Source organism: Erithacus rubecula (genome assembly GCF_903797595.1).
Source record: "Erithacus rubecula genome assembly, chromosome: 6".
NCBI lineage: Eukaryota > Metazoa > Chordata > Aves > Passeriformes > Muscicapidae > Erithacus > Erithacus rubecula.
In genome coordinates, this window is record NC_136688.1 from 11,177,309 (window position 1) to 11,193,714 (window position 16,406).

The 16,406-nt window shown below is 40.6% G+C and overlaps 1 protein-coding gene across 1 annotated transcript; it reads right to left on the bottom strand.

The window, feature by feature from the left end:
- Positions 1-2,587: 2,587 nt before the first annotated feature.
- On the bottom strand, positions 2,588-16,312 carry CAT (catalase). The gene is made up of 13 exons (XM_079308794.1): positions 16,007-16,312; positions 12,325-12,496; positions 11,328-11,438; positions 9,856-9,986; positions 9,134-9,238; positions 8,669-8,794; positions 8,049-8,240; positions 7,155-7,307; positions 6,908-7,046; positions 5,748-5,878; positions 5,327-5,434; positions 4,694-4,780; positions 2,588-4,267 (listed from the first exon to the last, which is right to left on the bottom strand). The coding sequence occupies exons 1-13, from the start codon at positions 16,070-16,072 to the stop codon at positions 4,202-4,204; spliced, it is 1,587 nt and encodes a 528-aa protein (XP_079164920.1). The 5' UTR covers positions 16,073-16,312; the 3' UTR covers positions 2,588-4,201.
- Positions 16,313-16,406: the final 94 nt, after the last annotated feature.

The window sequence follows — 16,406 nt, forward strand, 5'->3', positions numbered from 1 at the left end:
AAAGCAATACAAAATATTAACTGGCTTCCTCTAAAATACAGCCTTGATTCCTCCAACTCTGAAAGGCAAAATTCCATTCTTTTCTTACAGTAGTATCTTGGAATCAGAGATTCAGGGAAGACAGCTCCTACTTGAAGTAACACTGAAAGTTTAAATTCAAGGTGAAATATTTTTCCAATAAAATCTCTTAGGAAAAGTACTGGGTGGCTGAAACATTTTGGACTCTGCATACACAATAAGTAAAGCAGGGAAAATGAGATTTCTTCATTCCTGGTTTTCCAGCTTCCCTCCACAAAGTCAAGTGTTGTTGAGACAACACAGAAACTATGATCATGCAGGAATTCTGTATTTTCATTCTGTTTGGGGAGTGTTGCAAGTGTAGCATCATCTCCTTCCTCAATAAATCTTATAAAATATATAAGCACAAGGTCAAAGATTCCCAAGTGTGCAGAAGAGAATCATAGAATAGTTGGGTAGGAAAGTGTATCCACTTCTGTTCAATCATGAATCAATAATTACAGGGACAAGGATTTGTAGCATTGGGGAAAAAACCCAACCAAACAATAAAAAAAATAAAGTTCCCAATCCTGGTCAAAGTTTAAGAATGGGGAACCTGAGAGAAACAAGCAAAGAATAAATATTGAAAATTAACAGACACAGCAAATCCATATAAAGGATTTCTGTGGTTCATCACATGCTATGAAACAGGAAATTAAGTTTTCCTTCTGACTCAGTCCATCAGAGGTTTACAGTATTTGAACTGCTCTGAGTAGCAGGATGTAAAAATATTTAGTGCCTTTTTTTCCATTAAAAAAGTAAAATTATCAGTTTATCAAGCTTCAGTGTGTGATTTGAAAACAAATTTCAGCCCAGTTCTTGAGGGCCTGCAGTGCAAGATTTCCAGCTGATCTGGGGTTGGAGTTTGACTTTAGGTGGAATTCCAGATGGAAGTCCAAGCTTTCATCAGACTACTAAACCACAGAGAGTCTGCAATCCAGGCTGCAAAAGTGCCATTATTAAGCCTCAGCTATCAAATGCTTCACTTGTTATTTTTACACACCGTCTGGCTGTTCTGAGACAAGGAGGTGCTTCCCAGACTCTGTAACAATGTACCACTTTACAAACACACACTTTTTCAAACACAAGGTTGCTTTTGGGAATCTTCATCTTTCTGATCCATCTCAGCTGGAATCATCCTGAATGATGATGGCAAAACTGCCTCAAATTCATCTATAACAATCAAAATAGAGCCTCGGTTCTTTTCCCAATTTTGTCCAAAATGGTCTTGGGCAACTGCTGAGGTTTTATCCTCAGTATCAGAGTTGAGGTTATGCTCAAGTCCACCTCTGCATGCCATGACCTGTGTCATGAGCACACCCCTTTGACCCAAACATCAGCTCAGACTGAGCTCTGCATTACCCAGGGGACAAAGGTCAGGCTTTACCATGCACTGCAGACCTCCAGGTAATTTGCTACCAGCAAAAGATAACACACAGCACATTAGTGGATGGATTCATTTCTGCAGTGCTGGGCTGGACCCCACACCTCACAGCAAATTGAACTCAGGGTGTGGAGTCAGAGGGTTCATTCAATCCAACCCCTTGCTGTGAACAGGGGCATCTGCCACCAGCCCAGGCTGCTCAGGGAGAATTCAGGGATCAGATCTCCAAAGAGAGAACAAACTGCCTTTTCCTGCAAGATGAGCAACAGGTATGGAATATTTGGCAAAGCAGAGTGATTGGTTTGCTGGAAGCTGAAATTGTGGACAGCCACACACTGCTTGGCAGGCAATTCCCATCAATGAGCTGCACTAAGGAAAGGAAATCAGGGCTTCTTCCAACATCTGAAAGAACTCAAAGTCTGATCCAAACCCACCTCATCCTTTGTCTCCCTACATAAAATTCAGCAATCCCTTAAACTTCCTCATCTCCTGGCACAGCTCACTACAACAAATGTGATTCTGTTTTTTGGATATTCAAGTGCAAATATTTTGGGGAAGGGAAAATAAACTAAGAATTAAGGCCCATTAAAAGAAGGAGGAGAAGCTGTAATTTGCCAAACATTAGTTTCAAATTCATTCCCAAATCCACTGCTAGACATGTGCATCTAAAATAAAACAGCAATAAGAAAATGTTTAGCAATTCTGCTTTACAGATCACTGAAATCATATTTCAACAATCTGGCAAAGGAATGTTTGATTTCAATTGAACTGAACACCAAAACAAAACAAAACTGCTGTAGTGTCATGTCAACAGTCTATTATCATGATAAGGAGCTGTAAATGGATTTATTGTCTTATTTATTTGAAGAAATAGCACTATTGTTCTTCCTAATGCTCTCCACAGCTTTGGGAAAAGCTAAGTTTTTAGTACAACACTTGTCACAGCCAGTTTAGCACAGAACACAGCTCATTTAAGTAATTTCAACACAACTGTGAGGTTGAAATGTGAGTTTTTAAAACAAAGACAGCTGCAAAAAGTAAACCCAACCTACAGCTACTGCATCACCTCCAGCAAAACAGATGAAGGGGTATGTGAACTTCCTAGATTAACACAAAGTATTTGAAGAAATTTGCACAGAAAAGATATTGCCAAGAGATTTTGCATTCCATTTATTTCAGAAATAAAAGAAGACAATATAAATCACTTAGCAGACACAACCAAAATCAGAACAGGACTTGTTTACTCTTTTCCAAAATTGACTAGGATTTGCTGTTCCAGTTTCCAGTGGAAATATTCCCACCCAATCATGTAATCCCACATGCCTGATTAGGTAAAAAGCCAATGGCATCCCAGAATACAGTAGGTTATCAGTTCATATTATTTTGCTGCACCTGTACCCCAGCTAATTTTTCACAATAGGTTGGTAGATCAATTAATTGCAGAGCAAGCAACATCCTCCAAAATTTAACAAACAGTGCTTAATATCTACTCTTCTTTACCTGCCACCATTCCTAGGAATTCACACTTAAATCAGGAAATAATCCTAGTCAAAATACAACTCAAGGCAGACCCAGAAATGTAATGATTATTGACAAATCACCCCCAAACTGCTATGATTTGATTTTTTTACATTCCCCTGAGTCAAGAGAAGAAAAGAAGCTGGCTCTGAGATACCTTGCATTTAGCTTGGACAATAATTACTCCGTAACCGGGGTTCCAAATTTTTTTGCACAATTCAGCTAGCTTAATGGGTAACATGACAACATGCTTCATATCAGGTTTTAGACATTTTCAAGATATCTACATTCATACAAACATGCTGCTTTAATTAAAGGATCACTCTGAAAATTAGTCCTGGCTCAATCAAGAAAGAGCAACAGCAGATTATTGCAGTAAAATAATTTCAGCAACCACTGGAAATAGTTCTGACAGTTCTTGAGCTTGAATTTCAATATTCATGCATTTGAAGGTTTATTTCTCAAACATTTGGCATGTTAATATTTTTCTATTTTAATTCTTACAAATTAGAAAGAATAATTTACTCTTCTACCCCTGAAAAGGCTTGTAAGGTGTAATCAGTTTAGTTGAACAGTGCATAGAATAAGAAAATATCCTTTGCTACCTCCCTTATGTCAGTTATATCCCAGCATTAGTAAGCAAAGATTATCTTAAAATATCCATTGGGAATAAAATTGAACTATATTTAGATAGTTGACTTTGTAGTCAGCTTTATCTCTATCACAAGGAATGAGACATACCAACATTTTACTCAAACTATTGGGTATCATTTTACTTCTGGAAGGCCAGAAATAAAATTCAAGAGATGTGTTTACAAAGAGAGACAGATAATTATTTTATTAGAAATACTGAACAGCATCAATTTTTTAACAAGTTTCTCCAAGAGGGCAAAGTGTCCTTATAGAAATTCTGTGCAATTTAACCAGGAAAGTTGTACAACAAATCAAATGAAGCAGTATTTTGATTAAATTTCTGTTTGCTCCAAGAAATTAAGGTAACTTATCATGAGTTGTTTAAAAATCCCAGAAATTGTTATCAAGCAGTAAAGCACTAGTGTTGAAAGGCACGAGGATTGAAGCTTGTGTTACCTGGTTTTCAGCACAGACAGCACTTAAGAGTTCAGTAAATTACACCTGCAAAACACTCTGTGCTGGGGCCCAAGTCTGCTACATTTTTTGAAGTGTTGGACAGGCTCTTGTGCAGCTGGAAGGAATCAAAATTCTGAGCAGATCTCTGCAGACTTACAGGTTGGATCTTTCCTTGACAGACATACGAGTTGTGGACTGTGTGTATGTTCTAATTACATCCTGAAAACAAAGCAACATAAAAACTCAGAGCAAGTTCCATTTAATGTAGAGAACTGCAGGAAAAAAATTGAATCAACTGAGTTGTTGTTCTTTGGAGCAAGAACTGAGGCCAGGAAAGGCTTGGGGCAATGTTTCATTGCCATGACAAAGGATGGGTAACCAACCTGAACACATTTTATATCACACACAGTTACCTGCCAGAAACCCTACAAACCCCAGCTGAAACAGAGTCTTTGTACATCACCAGTTAATCAACATTTAATTATTATTAGAGTGATGTTTCTTTATTTTGCAATTCTACAAGCACTGACTTCTGGCCTTTAGATCAAACAGGGATCCAAGACTAATTTCTCACTTCACTGGATTTACAAGAGAAGCCAAATAATTCAGACAGTCAAAATGCAGCTACAAAAATCATTATCATACCTTTTTCCCACCCTCAGCATTGTATTTGTCCAGGAAAGCCTGGATACAGGCTCCATATGAAGGATGAACATCAGTGAAGTTTTTCACCTGCACAGGAAGACAAAACAGAAAAGGTAAAAAGAATTTTTTTTCCTACATTTCAAAAGGATTTTTACCCCATTTCCTGGGGTACAAGCAGTAGGTATCATAAAGAAAAAAAGCTTCATTCTGATCAGTTATAAACAAGATACGAACATCTTCAAACACAATTTCTGTTATCCCACACAGACTTCATTCTCAATTTAAACAAAGTTGCCCTGGGAAGGATCCAATCCCTCCATCCCTCCTTAGCCCTCGTTGCCTTCTTGTTTAGAGCAAAAACTTACTTTGGCAGTCATTCAATTTTTGAAACAGCAAGCTAAACACAGGTTCAACATCTACCCTATTCTTCCCCCCAGGAAAAAGTTACTTTATCATGTTATATACCGATGTTATATTTTGTAAATAGGTACATATATTAAGCATGAGAATTCCTCAGTAAGAAAAAAAATCTGGCTTTTTCAGAGAATTCCTGATCTTCCTTTCCAGAAGCCATTATGGCAACATGACTAGATTGGTAGGAAACCTAGAATAAACCCTAAAGAAGGCACTTACAGCTCGTTTCTGAATGAAGAGCTGGGCATCCTTGAGATGCTCTGCAATGTTCTTACACAGCCTCTGGCGTTCTTCCTCGTTCAGCACTTTGAGGTAGAATTCTCGTACCTGGCCGTTTGAAAAAAAAAAAAATAAAAAAAAGGTTTATTTTGATATTTCCAAAAGTAAGAACAGCCTTCACTTCCTAGTCAAGCAACACTTAAAATACTCAAAACGATTAAAAGGCAGCCAGTCTGTGAGGGTTTTTCTTTGGCAAACACGCCAGCAACTCCTCCTCCAGACACTAATGGCAAGAAGACAAGTCAGAGCCTCTACATAACAATGCCAAAAATCTGAATTTCAGATGCCGTGAGAACTCACACTAGTACACACCCTACACACTTGTGTGTGCCAAGCAGCACAAAGCCTTTCCACACCCCACCTGGGTCACATTGTCCTCATTGGCACTGTTGAAGCGCTGCACATCCCCTGAGGCAAACATGCGGCTCTCCCTGAGCTGGGGCTGATCCTCAGGACCAGTGAAGCTGTTTGGGTAATAATTTGGGGCACCACCTGGGGGAAAAAAAGATCCCCAAACCAAATCAATCAGATGGCAGCACTTTCAAGTAAGTCAGAAGAGAGAGGATGTTATTTACTTGGAGGAATCTAAATCAATTACTCAGTTACAATTAGTTTTATTAAAAACAGCTGACATAATTCTTCTGTCAACACATTCAAGCCAGTACTTAACAGCTTCTGCTGCAAAGAGAACTTCCACAGCTTTTTTCAGGGAATATTGACCTTATTCAAAAATAAAAAAAGCTGGCCACTCTCACAACAATATTTTTCAATTATAATAGACAGTCATGATTCAAGTCTAAGGCAGTGTAAAAATACAGTCATTTACATATCTGAAGTACTACAATGCCTCTCTGTGTAGGGGGTGTATTTTAAACACATAATGAAGTTAGAGAACTGCGTGAAAATAAACTCATTATCTGTTCTGGGACAAGAGTAGCTGCCCTCAAGTTCCTGTTTTTCAAATATTTCCCTCTCCTCCCTCAGCACGTGTCTGAACTCATAGCCCAGAGGAACACATTTTGGAATGAGCCACAGCTTAAGTACATCCTTGTTTACTCTCAGGTGGGAAACAGCCACTATTTGGCAAGCCCTGAGAGAACAGAAGCTGCTCAGTAGAGGGGAAGTGACAGCTCTACTCTTGGCATTTTCACTTTTGTCTTTCACAATCTCACAGAAATCTCAAAGCAAAGCTGTTTAGTGAACTGGACTGAGCATATCCAAGTCAGTCTTTAAAACCCGCCTGCGGGTTTTCTCCCACAAACTCCTTTCCTGTTAAAGGATTTTTTGTAAAGTTTTAAAAACATTCTAAGCTTCACTTGGTTTTGATGCTTTTAAACAAACTCCTCATCCCATATCCAAATATCCCAAGTCTTTTTTATTGGATTAACAGAGAAGATAAACATGTATTGTAAGCAAGTACATAAATATAATAAACATGGATCTTGAGCCCCCTGTGAACTGAAGAGAATGCTACAGTCCATGCCTAGGTAAAATTCTACTGAAGGATGTTTTCCTGCCTACCTTGGTTGTCAGAAACAGTCATTGGCCCATCCCTCTGGTAATTGGCCACCCTGGTTCTGAAGGGACAATTCACAGGGAGCTGGAGATAGTTGGGGCCCAGGCGGTGTCTGTGGGTGTCAGGATACGAAAAGAGGCGTCCCTAAAACATTGATCACAAACATTAACCACCACTAGTTAAAGACTGGGGCATGTCAACTCAAACCTTTGACAAGCAGCAAAGTAACCAATGCTCAAACCTCCTATTCACCTGAAGCATTTTGTCAGGGCTGGGCTCAATTCCAGGGGGCATGTTGCTAGGGTCATAAGCCATCTGCTCCACCTCTGCAAAGTAGTTGACAGGGTTCCTGTTCAAGACCAGCTTTCCCACAGGGATGAGAGGGTAGTCACCATGAGGCCAAATCTATGAGACACAACACACAACCAGTAAAATCAATATTATTTCAGTATTATGCAGCTTAACTGCCAGGCAGAATTCACCCGATTTAAGTCTAGATTAAGAAAATATATTACCGAGTTTCTTTTCTCCTAACAAACATTGAGAAATGTCTTATTTTAAGAAGCCTTTTGCAACTAACAGAGAGTATGAATACAACTCATTTCATCATCCCAGCATAATCTCAGCACTTGAGTACTTGAACAAAATACCCGCAGGCCCTTGAAAAGCTGCCTAGGGAAGCAAGGCGTGGGCAGAACTGGTGGCACAAATGTTTTCAGCTCCTTCAAAATGCTTAACTGGCTTAACTGGCCTTTTCTTTGCCATATGAGCTGCACTTTTAAGTTCAAAGGTCTTTAGCCACTCGGGGAGAGCAGTGTTAGAGGTAAAAAAAAAATGTTTATGCAATGCAAGTTTATGTTGGCATCTTTCAGCAAGGCATTCCTTGGAGCAGCTATTGGAAGTGGGACAAAATGAGACCAGCAAGGCTTAGGGTGTGACTCTGATCTGAGATCACACTTGTGAAGTGCCATGGGATCTACAGGCCTGGAATCAAGCCCTATCCATACTTCCCTGAGGAAGAGTAATATCAGATAGAACACAACTACAGTTTCATCTCTGGAATTTCTGGCTCATCGTGGTTTTATAATAAAGAATACATTTAAAAACTACCTCAAAACTGAATATTCCCAGCAGTATCAAACATACCTTAGTCAAATCAAAAGGATTAAATGGGAACTTCTCTGCTTCTTCAAAGGTCATAACCTGAATGTAGAAGGACCATGAAGGATAGTTGCCCTTGGCAATGGCATTATAAAGGTCCCGTAAGGCATAATCAGGATCAGTAGAAGCCAATCTTCCTGCTTCTTCCACAGAAAGATTCTTGATGCCCTGGTCAGTCTAAAAGCAACAAAAGGAATAGTTACAGCATGCAGAAAGTACTTCAGAGATCATTCATCAGAATGGATTCTAACAAGACTTATAATGCAAGAAAGAGATTGTCCAAGTTCTAACCTCCAATAACTTGAGTTCAGATTTACAGTACATTCAACAGCTGCCCTCCAGATAAAATCAATTCACTGATAGCACTCCATTAACATGAGACAGATGCCCAAAGAAGAGATTCTTACAGTCCAGTAAATGACTACTGTGCTAGTTAGAAGAAAGATGCCTCTACTACTGGTTAAAGGCATGAAACTGGTACTAAACAAGGACTCCATATACTTCTGAGCCTGAATTTAACTTGAAAAGTCAAACATTTTTATGTTTTTTATCCAATATGATGTATAGTTCCAATTAAAAAAAAAAAAAAAAACAAAAAACAATACCTTGGCATGGAATTTGCAGTAAACTGCTCTTCCATCAGCATTAACCAGTTTGAAGGTGTGTGATCCATATCCATTCATGTGACGAAAGCCATCAGGAATGCCACGATCACTGAAGAGGAAAGATACCTGCAGAGAAGGATCAAACACTATCAATGGGCTCAGCATACCAAGGAGAAAGTCTTCATTCCAGACTAAGTTTGCTTATTGTGTTAATCTGCATCACTGGTAGCTAGTTAATGTTGTTAGGAATTCCTTGAGGAATTTCTTCTTTAGGTGTTAATGAAATAAAACTGACTTCCCCCATAAGCACAGGTAAGCATGGACAATTTAAAATTATATTTAAATAAAAATATAAATAAGACTATGTAGACTTTCAAATCAAACATGGAAAAGAGAGAGTTAAAAACCTGCTGTTATAACATGATTCTCTTAATCATACAAAATAAAGTCATGGGAGAAGCTCACTTGATGCAAAGACTCAGGCCGAAGGCTCCAGAAGTCCCACGCCATGTCTGCATCCTTCAGATGAGTCTGAGGGTTCCTCTTTTGGCTATGGATGAAGGATGGAAACTAATTTGCCCAGAAGTGAAGGAGGAAAAAGAGAGAAAAAAAGAAAATTAAAGATAAAGCTGTAAGATCACTGAAAAAAAAAAAAAAATCTTCTACTGCCATACCCTTCCTGCAAACAAATTAATTCACTGACCATTAAAATGAGGGTAATGCCAAACATTCACAATTAGAATAAACAGAGATAAACAATGCTTTCATTTTGTGGTTGGTAAGGTCAGAGACAAAACTGTTCACATTTGTATATCTGTGTCTATGTGACTCATAAATGCAGAGATACTATGAAATATCTGTGCAGAACTCCTGCACTCAAAGAAAGCCCCTTTACTAACTGCTGTCAAACTTATGTCATATTCAAAGACCCCAGGTTTAATAATAAGAATTGGCAAGAAGCTTTTGAAGTGAAAAGCATGAAACCACATAAATTATCAGGCTTTAGTTCTTTATATATTTTTGCTTATGAACATCTTTCCAAGCAAAAAATGTTCAGACAATCTGACAACCAACCAAGTTTAAGTGTGTCAAAACAGGAGCTTTTACTTCTGAGGGAAGCCAGAACAAAGTGTGAATGAAGTTCTGGGCTTTCTCACAAAGTACCCTCCCCTTCTCTGCTTACTCACCAGCATTGGGTCCCGAATAAAGAAGATGGGAGTGTTGTTTCCCACAAGATCCCAATTCCCATCCTCCGTGTAGAATTTCATGGCAAAGCCTCGGGGGTCACGAACTGTGTCAGCCGAGCCAGATTCTCCAGCTTGAAGAAATACATGAACACACAGAAGTGTTAGGGTAGGAAATGCATATAAATACAACCTGAAAATAGGCCACAAAATCCTAAAAGAGCAGGGTTTTTTTGCATTCTTTTCTACGCCAAGGAATTTCAGGAATATTTTCAACAATAATTCAGGCACTGTGAGTTTTTGAAGTGTGAATCTAGCCAAATATTCACTTAAAAGATAGAAAAAACAAGTATAACCACTTGAACCAATTAAGAGTGGAATTTGCATTATCACTAAGAGACATCATCAGATTTTAAGGTTGAATCATCTAAACCCACATTTGTTTCTGAGCACCAAATCCCAGTGGGAAAGCTCTCATCTGGAAGGTAGCAATCTAACCAGCGTGCCTAATAAAAAACTATGGAAGAGCTGTAATCTTTTTAATTCCTCCTGCTTCACCCAGGATGGGATTTTCAATTGGAATTTAGATCAGAGCACAAGTGCTGAGCACAACACCTGAGCACAAGTGTCCCAGAAGTGCTCAAACAGCTAATGCTGAACTGTGATGAAATCAGTAGGACACTCATTCTCTCGTTAAAAACCTGGAGTATTCTGGAACAGCAGGGAGGAAGCGTGTCCAAACAGGGCAGGCAAAGGGAAGGGAAAGATGTAACAACCTGCTCCAACAGCAGTTCATACTTCAAACTCAACTCCATGTCCTTGCCCTGCACAACTCTCAGGACATCCTAAATCCTAAGGGATTTAACACTGGAAACAGACAATAGGGCAAAGCGAGCAGCTCCTTAGCCTTGCTGGACTACTTTTTTTCTTCAGTACTTCCAGAACTGAATCCTCATTAGGATTTATTTTCTTGTAAATACATCCACATCATGAATTGTGATTTTTCTATCAGACAAGCCACTCACCACAATAAGCTTCAACTAATAGCACTTACGATTTTGCTAGTTTCTGCATTCCAATCTTTTAGAAATCAGTTTATTTATAGAAGATGGTTGATTTTTCTTTGCTCAGTATTTAGTTTACATCATTAATCCCCAAAACTTTCCTGCAGCACAAGAGATCATAGGCATTTAACGTGCAAGTGCTGATTGTAATCTAACCAGAAGCAAAGCAAGCCTTCTGTCAGAAAAGAACAGCTCAGGCTGCCCTCTCTCACACATTTCAGACAGAAAAGTGTCTCCAGAGAGCTCTGACAAAAAGGGGCAAAAGCTGCTTAAGATCTTCCATGTAAGTGAACTTCAGAGAAGATTAACAGGCTGGAAGAAAGCATTGCAAACCCCCTTATGAGCCCCCCAGTGCAAACACTGCTCTCAGGACACACCTGTAAACAACACAAAGTGGAGTTAGAGCCTTACCAACAGTGGAGAAGCGGATGGCAAGCGGAGTCCTTTTCCCAATGTGCTCAAACACTTTTGCTTTACAATACTGGGTGATATCATGAGTGACTTCAAAATAGCCAAAGGCTCCTGAAGAACAGCAAGTTGAAAATATCAGATCTAGGTAGCTTCCTTCCACTCACAGCTTGTCTGTTGTTAATATACAGCTTTAAGCCAAAGGGAAACATGCAAGTACACCAGTTTAAACAATGCTCTAAACACTCCATCTACTTTTACAAAATGAAACTGATTTAACACAAACTATTTTTTCAGTCTCTCCTCCTTAAGTGACTGCTAGCAGCTCCCAGCAGCAGCACAGAAGATGCTCTTCTGCCAAGATCTGTATATTTATCTCGAGCAAGGCAGATATTTCTTTAATCCTGCTATGAGTTGCAGAATTTTTGGTGCACCTGTAAGCTGAGTGAAGCAACAGAACCCTCCACACCCCCACAGAGCAACTTTTCCCATGCATGTGCTCACATTTTAAATACAGCCCCACATTTGCTCCTTCTAGGGCAACACATGACAAAAAAAAAATAAAAAAAAAATCAAGGTACTAATTCTATCTTGCAAAGATCAATAACAGTTTTTAAAGATTTAGATTTTTAAAATTTAAATATTAGACAATCAGTTTGCTTTGGCAGACATACATTAGAAGACAAAGTCAAATTCTCTATTAAGTAACATGCAAACAACAAATAGAGATGGGAGGAACAGAAGCAGAGACTACAGCAGATACAGTAAAATATAAGGGCTATGACCACATTTTCTCTCATTTTTGTAAACAATTTTTCAGTGCTTCAAGTTTTGGTACTGAACTCTTGTAAACCAATCCTTACCACTGTTGTTTATGTATATTTATTGTAAATAGTAACACTAAATTATAAATAATAATGTCATTTACATGTCACAATCTACACATTAACTCAAAAGCTCCTCAATTCTACAGAGAGAAAATATATGATTTTAAACACACCTGCCCCTTTTGCATGCACAACTCTCTCAGGAATCCTCTCTCTGTCAAAGTGAGCCATCTCATCAGTGAAAACAACATCTTGGACAAGAAGAGGTCCACGTGGCCCCACTGTAAGGGCATTCAGCTTATCCCCAATGGGGTTCCCAGCACCTGTGGTCAGGACATCTGGTTTCTGGAAGCAAGGGAAAGTCACTGTCAAATCAGAAATTAAAAACCCTCTGGGTGTGAGCCACACAATGTGCATGATTGTTCAACCACTACATGTCACAGATCATAGCAGCAAGAAGTGGCAAAATGACTTCAGATTCTGGAGGAAGTTACAGAACATATAGATGTTCACCTAAATCACACAGCTGAGTTTTAGGACAATTTAAGAAGGGGAGTTTCAGTCATGTAAAATCCAGGAATGTTTTCCATGGTTCAGAGATGTTTCTTCTCAAGACTACTGATCTTGCTTCAAGAAAAATACGGGATGGGGAAAAAAAAAACCTAAAACTGAAGCAGATGCTGGAAAATAAGGGAGAAAGGAAAAGAAGAAGAAGGTAATGTCAGCACAGGCGTAGAGACATAAGGGAAGAGTTACAGCCAGACTAAAAGGGGTTTAGGGATTAGTGTTGGTCTGTAAGAGTTATGAAAAATAATAGAAGTAGTAACACCTGAGGAATCAATTTTAGATTCCTGGACCATGGAAGGACTAAGATTAACACAAACCCTAAGAAGCTCTACTGCCAGGAAACTGAGAAACACCTGCATGAGAACTGATTATACTCCTACTTTCTCATAAAAAAAATTCCAGTATAAAAGACTTTATCTGCATCACATTTGGGGTAATATTCTCCTCTAAGGTAATATTCTTATTTTACTGGGTGCTGTAGAAAATGTAGTGAGAAAGGTACTTCAGCTCCAGAGACCTGATGGTCACAGTTCTGTTTTTTCTGGAGTACATTTATTGTTAGGAGCCTTGTAAAGCACTCAGAAGAACAGGAAAACTAGTAAGAATAAAGGGAAAAATAAAGAAAATAAAATTTGCAACAGGATGAGCTCAATAGCAGAGTCACAGACTATGACCTGCTAACAATAAATCCATCACATCTTGCACTGAACTGACATGATTCCATATGGGCTCTCTATCCACACCATCCTACCTGAAGTATCCATACACCTGAACCACACCAGCACAAACTCCCTCAGCCCCTCTCCTGACTAGTTCTCCTCCTTTAAAGATCTATAGATGAAAAGGGATGGAGGAGAGAAGAAGCAATTATTGATGAGAAAAGGCTTTGCTACTCTAACAGCAACTTCATAGGTTTCCAATTCTTACCCTAAGTTCTGCTTTAAGGGGGCTAAACAGACAAAATTCCCATCTGTTAGAAGACTTTTTTCCCCCTAAAAGGCAACCCACAAAGGCAAGGAAAGAACAATTATTCATATCCACACCCAGAGCTCTGGATGAGGCAGAGAACACAGGGAGTTCCAGACAGCTTTGTTTCACTCAGGTCCATGAATAACCACATAAAAGACATTTGACAGGATAAGTGCATTCCCACCATGCTCCTACTAATGTGCAACACATGCTACTGTAGCTGGCTTGAATTCCCAAAATATCCACGTTCTTTATTCTTCCTTCACCACTTCATTAGCATAAAGCTTTAAGCACAAATCCAACTCCTTTGGGATGTCTGAAATCCTCACCTACATAAAATCTGCACTAACATTTTAAAAGACAATATATCACTGGTTACAAACATAAACATGATGTTCAGAAACTTCCAGGAAAGTTAAATAAAGCTAAATTCATATTTCAAGTCAAAGAAGCATCTGTTTAAATTGAAAGTTTATCTATAGCTTGTAATGGGAAATATGCAAGAGTAAAAATTGTTCTCAGTATATTTTCCACTGCTTATTTATTACAGGCAAGACTATACTATAATGCCAATATTTAGGGCCACCAGAAGTAGTTGCTAAAACCACAACTTGTTGACATTAAGGCTATAAAGAAAACTAAAAGCTTTGTGGGTGTAGCACCTCCTTTGTGTAGGCAGACTTTCTAGTGTTCACACTAGAAGTGAAGAATATTCAATTATTTAGTGGAAGGAGATATTCACTTTAGTTTCAGGATAATGTCATGTGAGGCACACAAAGTAAGTTCCAGAGAGGAAGAAAAAACACACCATAGTTTAAAGAACTCTCATACAATTTTTGGATCTGAGTTTGTTTGATGCCTGTGTTTTCATCTGTTTGGGAGCTGCCCAAACCTTGACAGATAAGAACTTTTAAATCTGTATTTCATTACAGAACTAACCTGCCATGACAAAAACAAGGGAAGCAAAGCCAGGAGAATTTTAGTCACTGCTGGGGTAACCAGTGCACATCAAAGTACACACTTCCAGGCATTTACTGATACTTTGTACCTTATACAACTCACTTTAAATTTCTAATAAGTCCTCCCTACTTTCTATCTTGAAGTCTCATGACTCCTTATGCAACTCAGACTTTGGGTTACCTCCCAACCTCCAAATTAACCTTGGACTCTTTTCAAATACTGCTTTGCTACAAAAAAGCCGACATCCCTACAAAAATAATTACTCATGGATAAAAAAAGGAACTATTATGACATGCTAGGATATGATGGAGCCACAAGTCATCAGGTAGTTTTCATACTGTTCCTTTGAGAACCAAGAGAAAAAATAAAATTAAGACAACAGCTCCAGTGGGAACTGAGACATCCACTTGCATCTTCTAAGATTGCTGCTTAAAACCAGTAGGAAGTGTATTCAGTAGTAAATACACATTTCCATCAGAAACTACATGTGAAAACTGTCACTGGGATTTGCTAAAGGAGAAGAGAAATCAACTCTTACAACACTTATACATTTACCCAAATATTTTGGGGTCTATTCTACATCTTCAGATGACTGAGTGCCATGCTGTTGATTAAATACCCTTACGATTTCAATCAACCACTTGCCCCAATCCGCTTCATAGAATTATGGAACGGTTTGGGTTGGAGGGGATCTTCAAGGTCATGGAATTCCACCCCCTGCCATGGGGACATGCAGGGACACAGGGACACCTCCTACTATCCCAGGCTGCTCCAAGCCCCGTCCAACCCAACCTGGAACACTTTCAGGGGCAGCCTCGGCTTCTTTGGGAAACCTGTGCCAGGGTCTCATATTCTCACAGGGATCAATTCCTTCCTAAACAATTCTGGTCAGCAAATCCACGCAGAATATGCCGAGTTGGAAGGGAGCCACAAGAATCACCGAGTCCAACTCAACTGCACACACTGCTGAACGTGCTTTGTCCTTTCTGTTATTCCCTAATCACATTTACAGAGGGCTCTATCGCCGTGGCAGCAAACCGAAAGGCAAATTTCTGCTTTAAGGCGGGAAAAGCCCATGGCTGCCGCAGGCCCGCGGCCGTCTGGACAGACGGGCCGGGGCGGGCGGCGCTGCCCGCCCTTATCGCCCCGGGCCAGCCGGCCGCCTCCAGCCCCCCCGTGCCTCGCTGCTGCCGGGCGCCGCTCCAAGCCCCGCCACGGACCCAGGGCGCCTCGCCCTCCGCCGCTGTCCCGGGGCCGCCCGGAGCGCCCCATCCCGCGGAAGCTCTGCGCCGGGGCTCCGCGCTCCCCAGCGGGTGCGGGGCAGGGGGGCACCGGGGAGCGGCGCTGCCCGGCGGGTACCTGCGAGCCCCGGTGGATCTTCCACTGCTTCAGCTGGTCAGCCGCGTCGTCCCGCCCGTCGGCCATTTTGCAGTCTCCAGCGACCCCCGAGGCACCAAGGGCGGCGCGGAGGGGAACGGAGGGGAGCGAAGGAGAGCGGCGGGGCTGTGTTGGCTGCCGGCGAGCGGGCAACGGCGGGGAGGTTCTGCCGTGGCCCGGTCACGCTGTCACTGCCCGCGGACCTTGCGCGCCAGCGCGTCCCTCCCGCAGCACCCGCGGGTAGCGGGAGGCACCGCCAATACAGCTCCGCTCCCGGCCTGCGCCCGCCCCCCCGCTACCTCCGCCACCAATAGAGCCGCGGCCAGCCGCCACCTCGAGTTCTGATTGGTTAAAGGCACGTCAATCATGCGCAAGGAAGCCC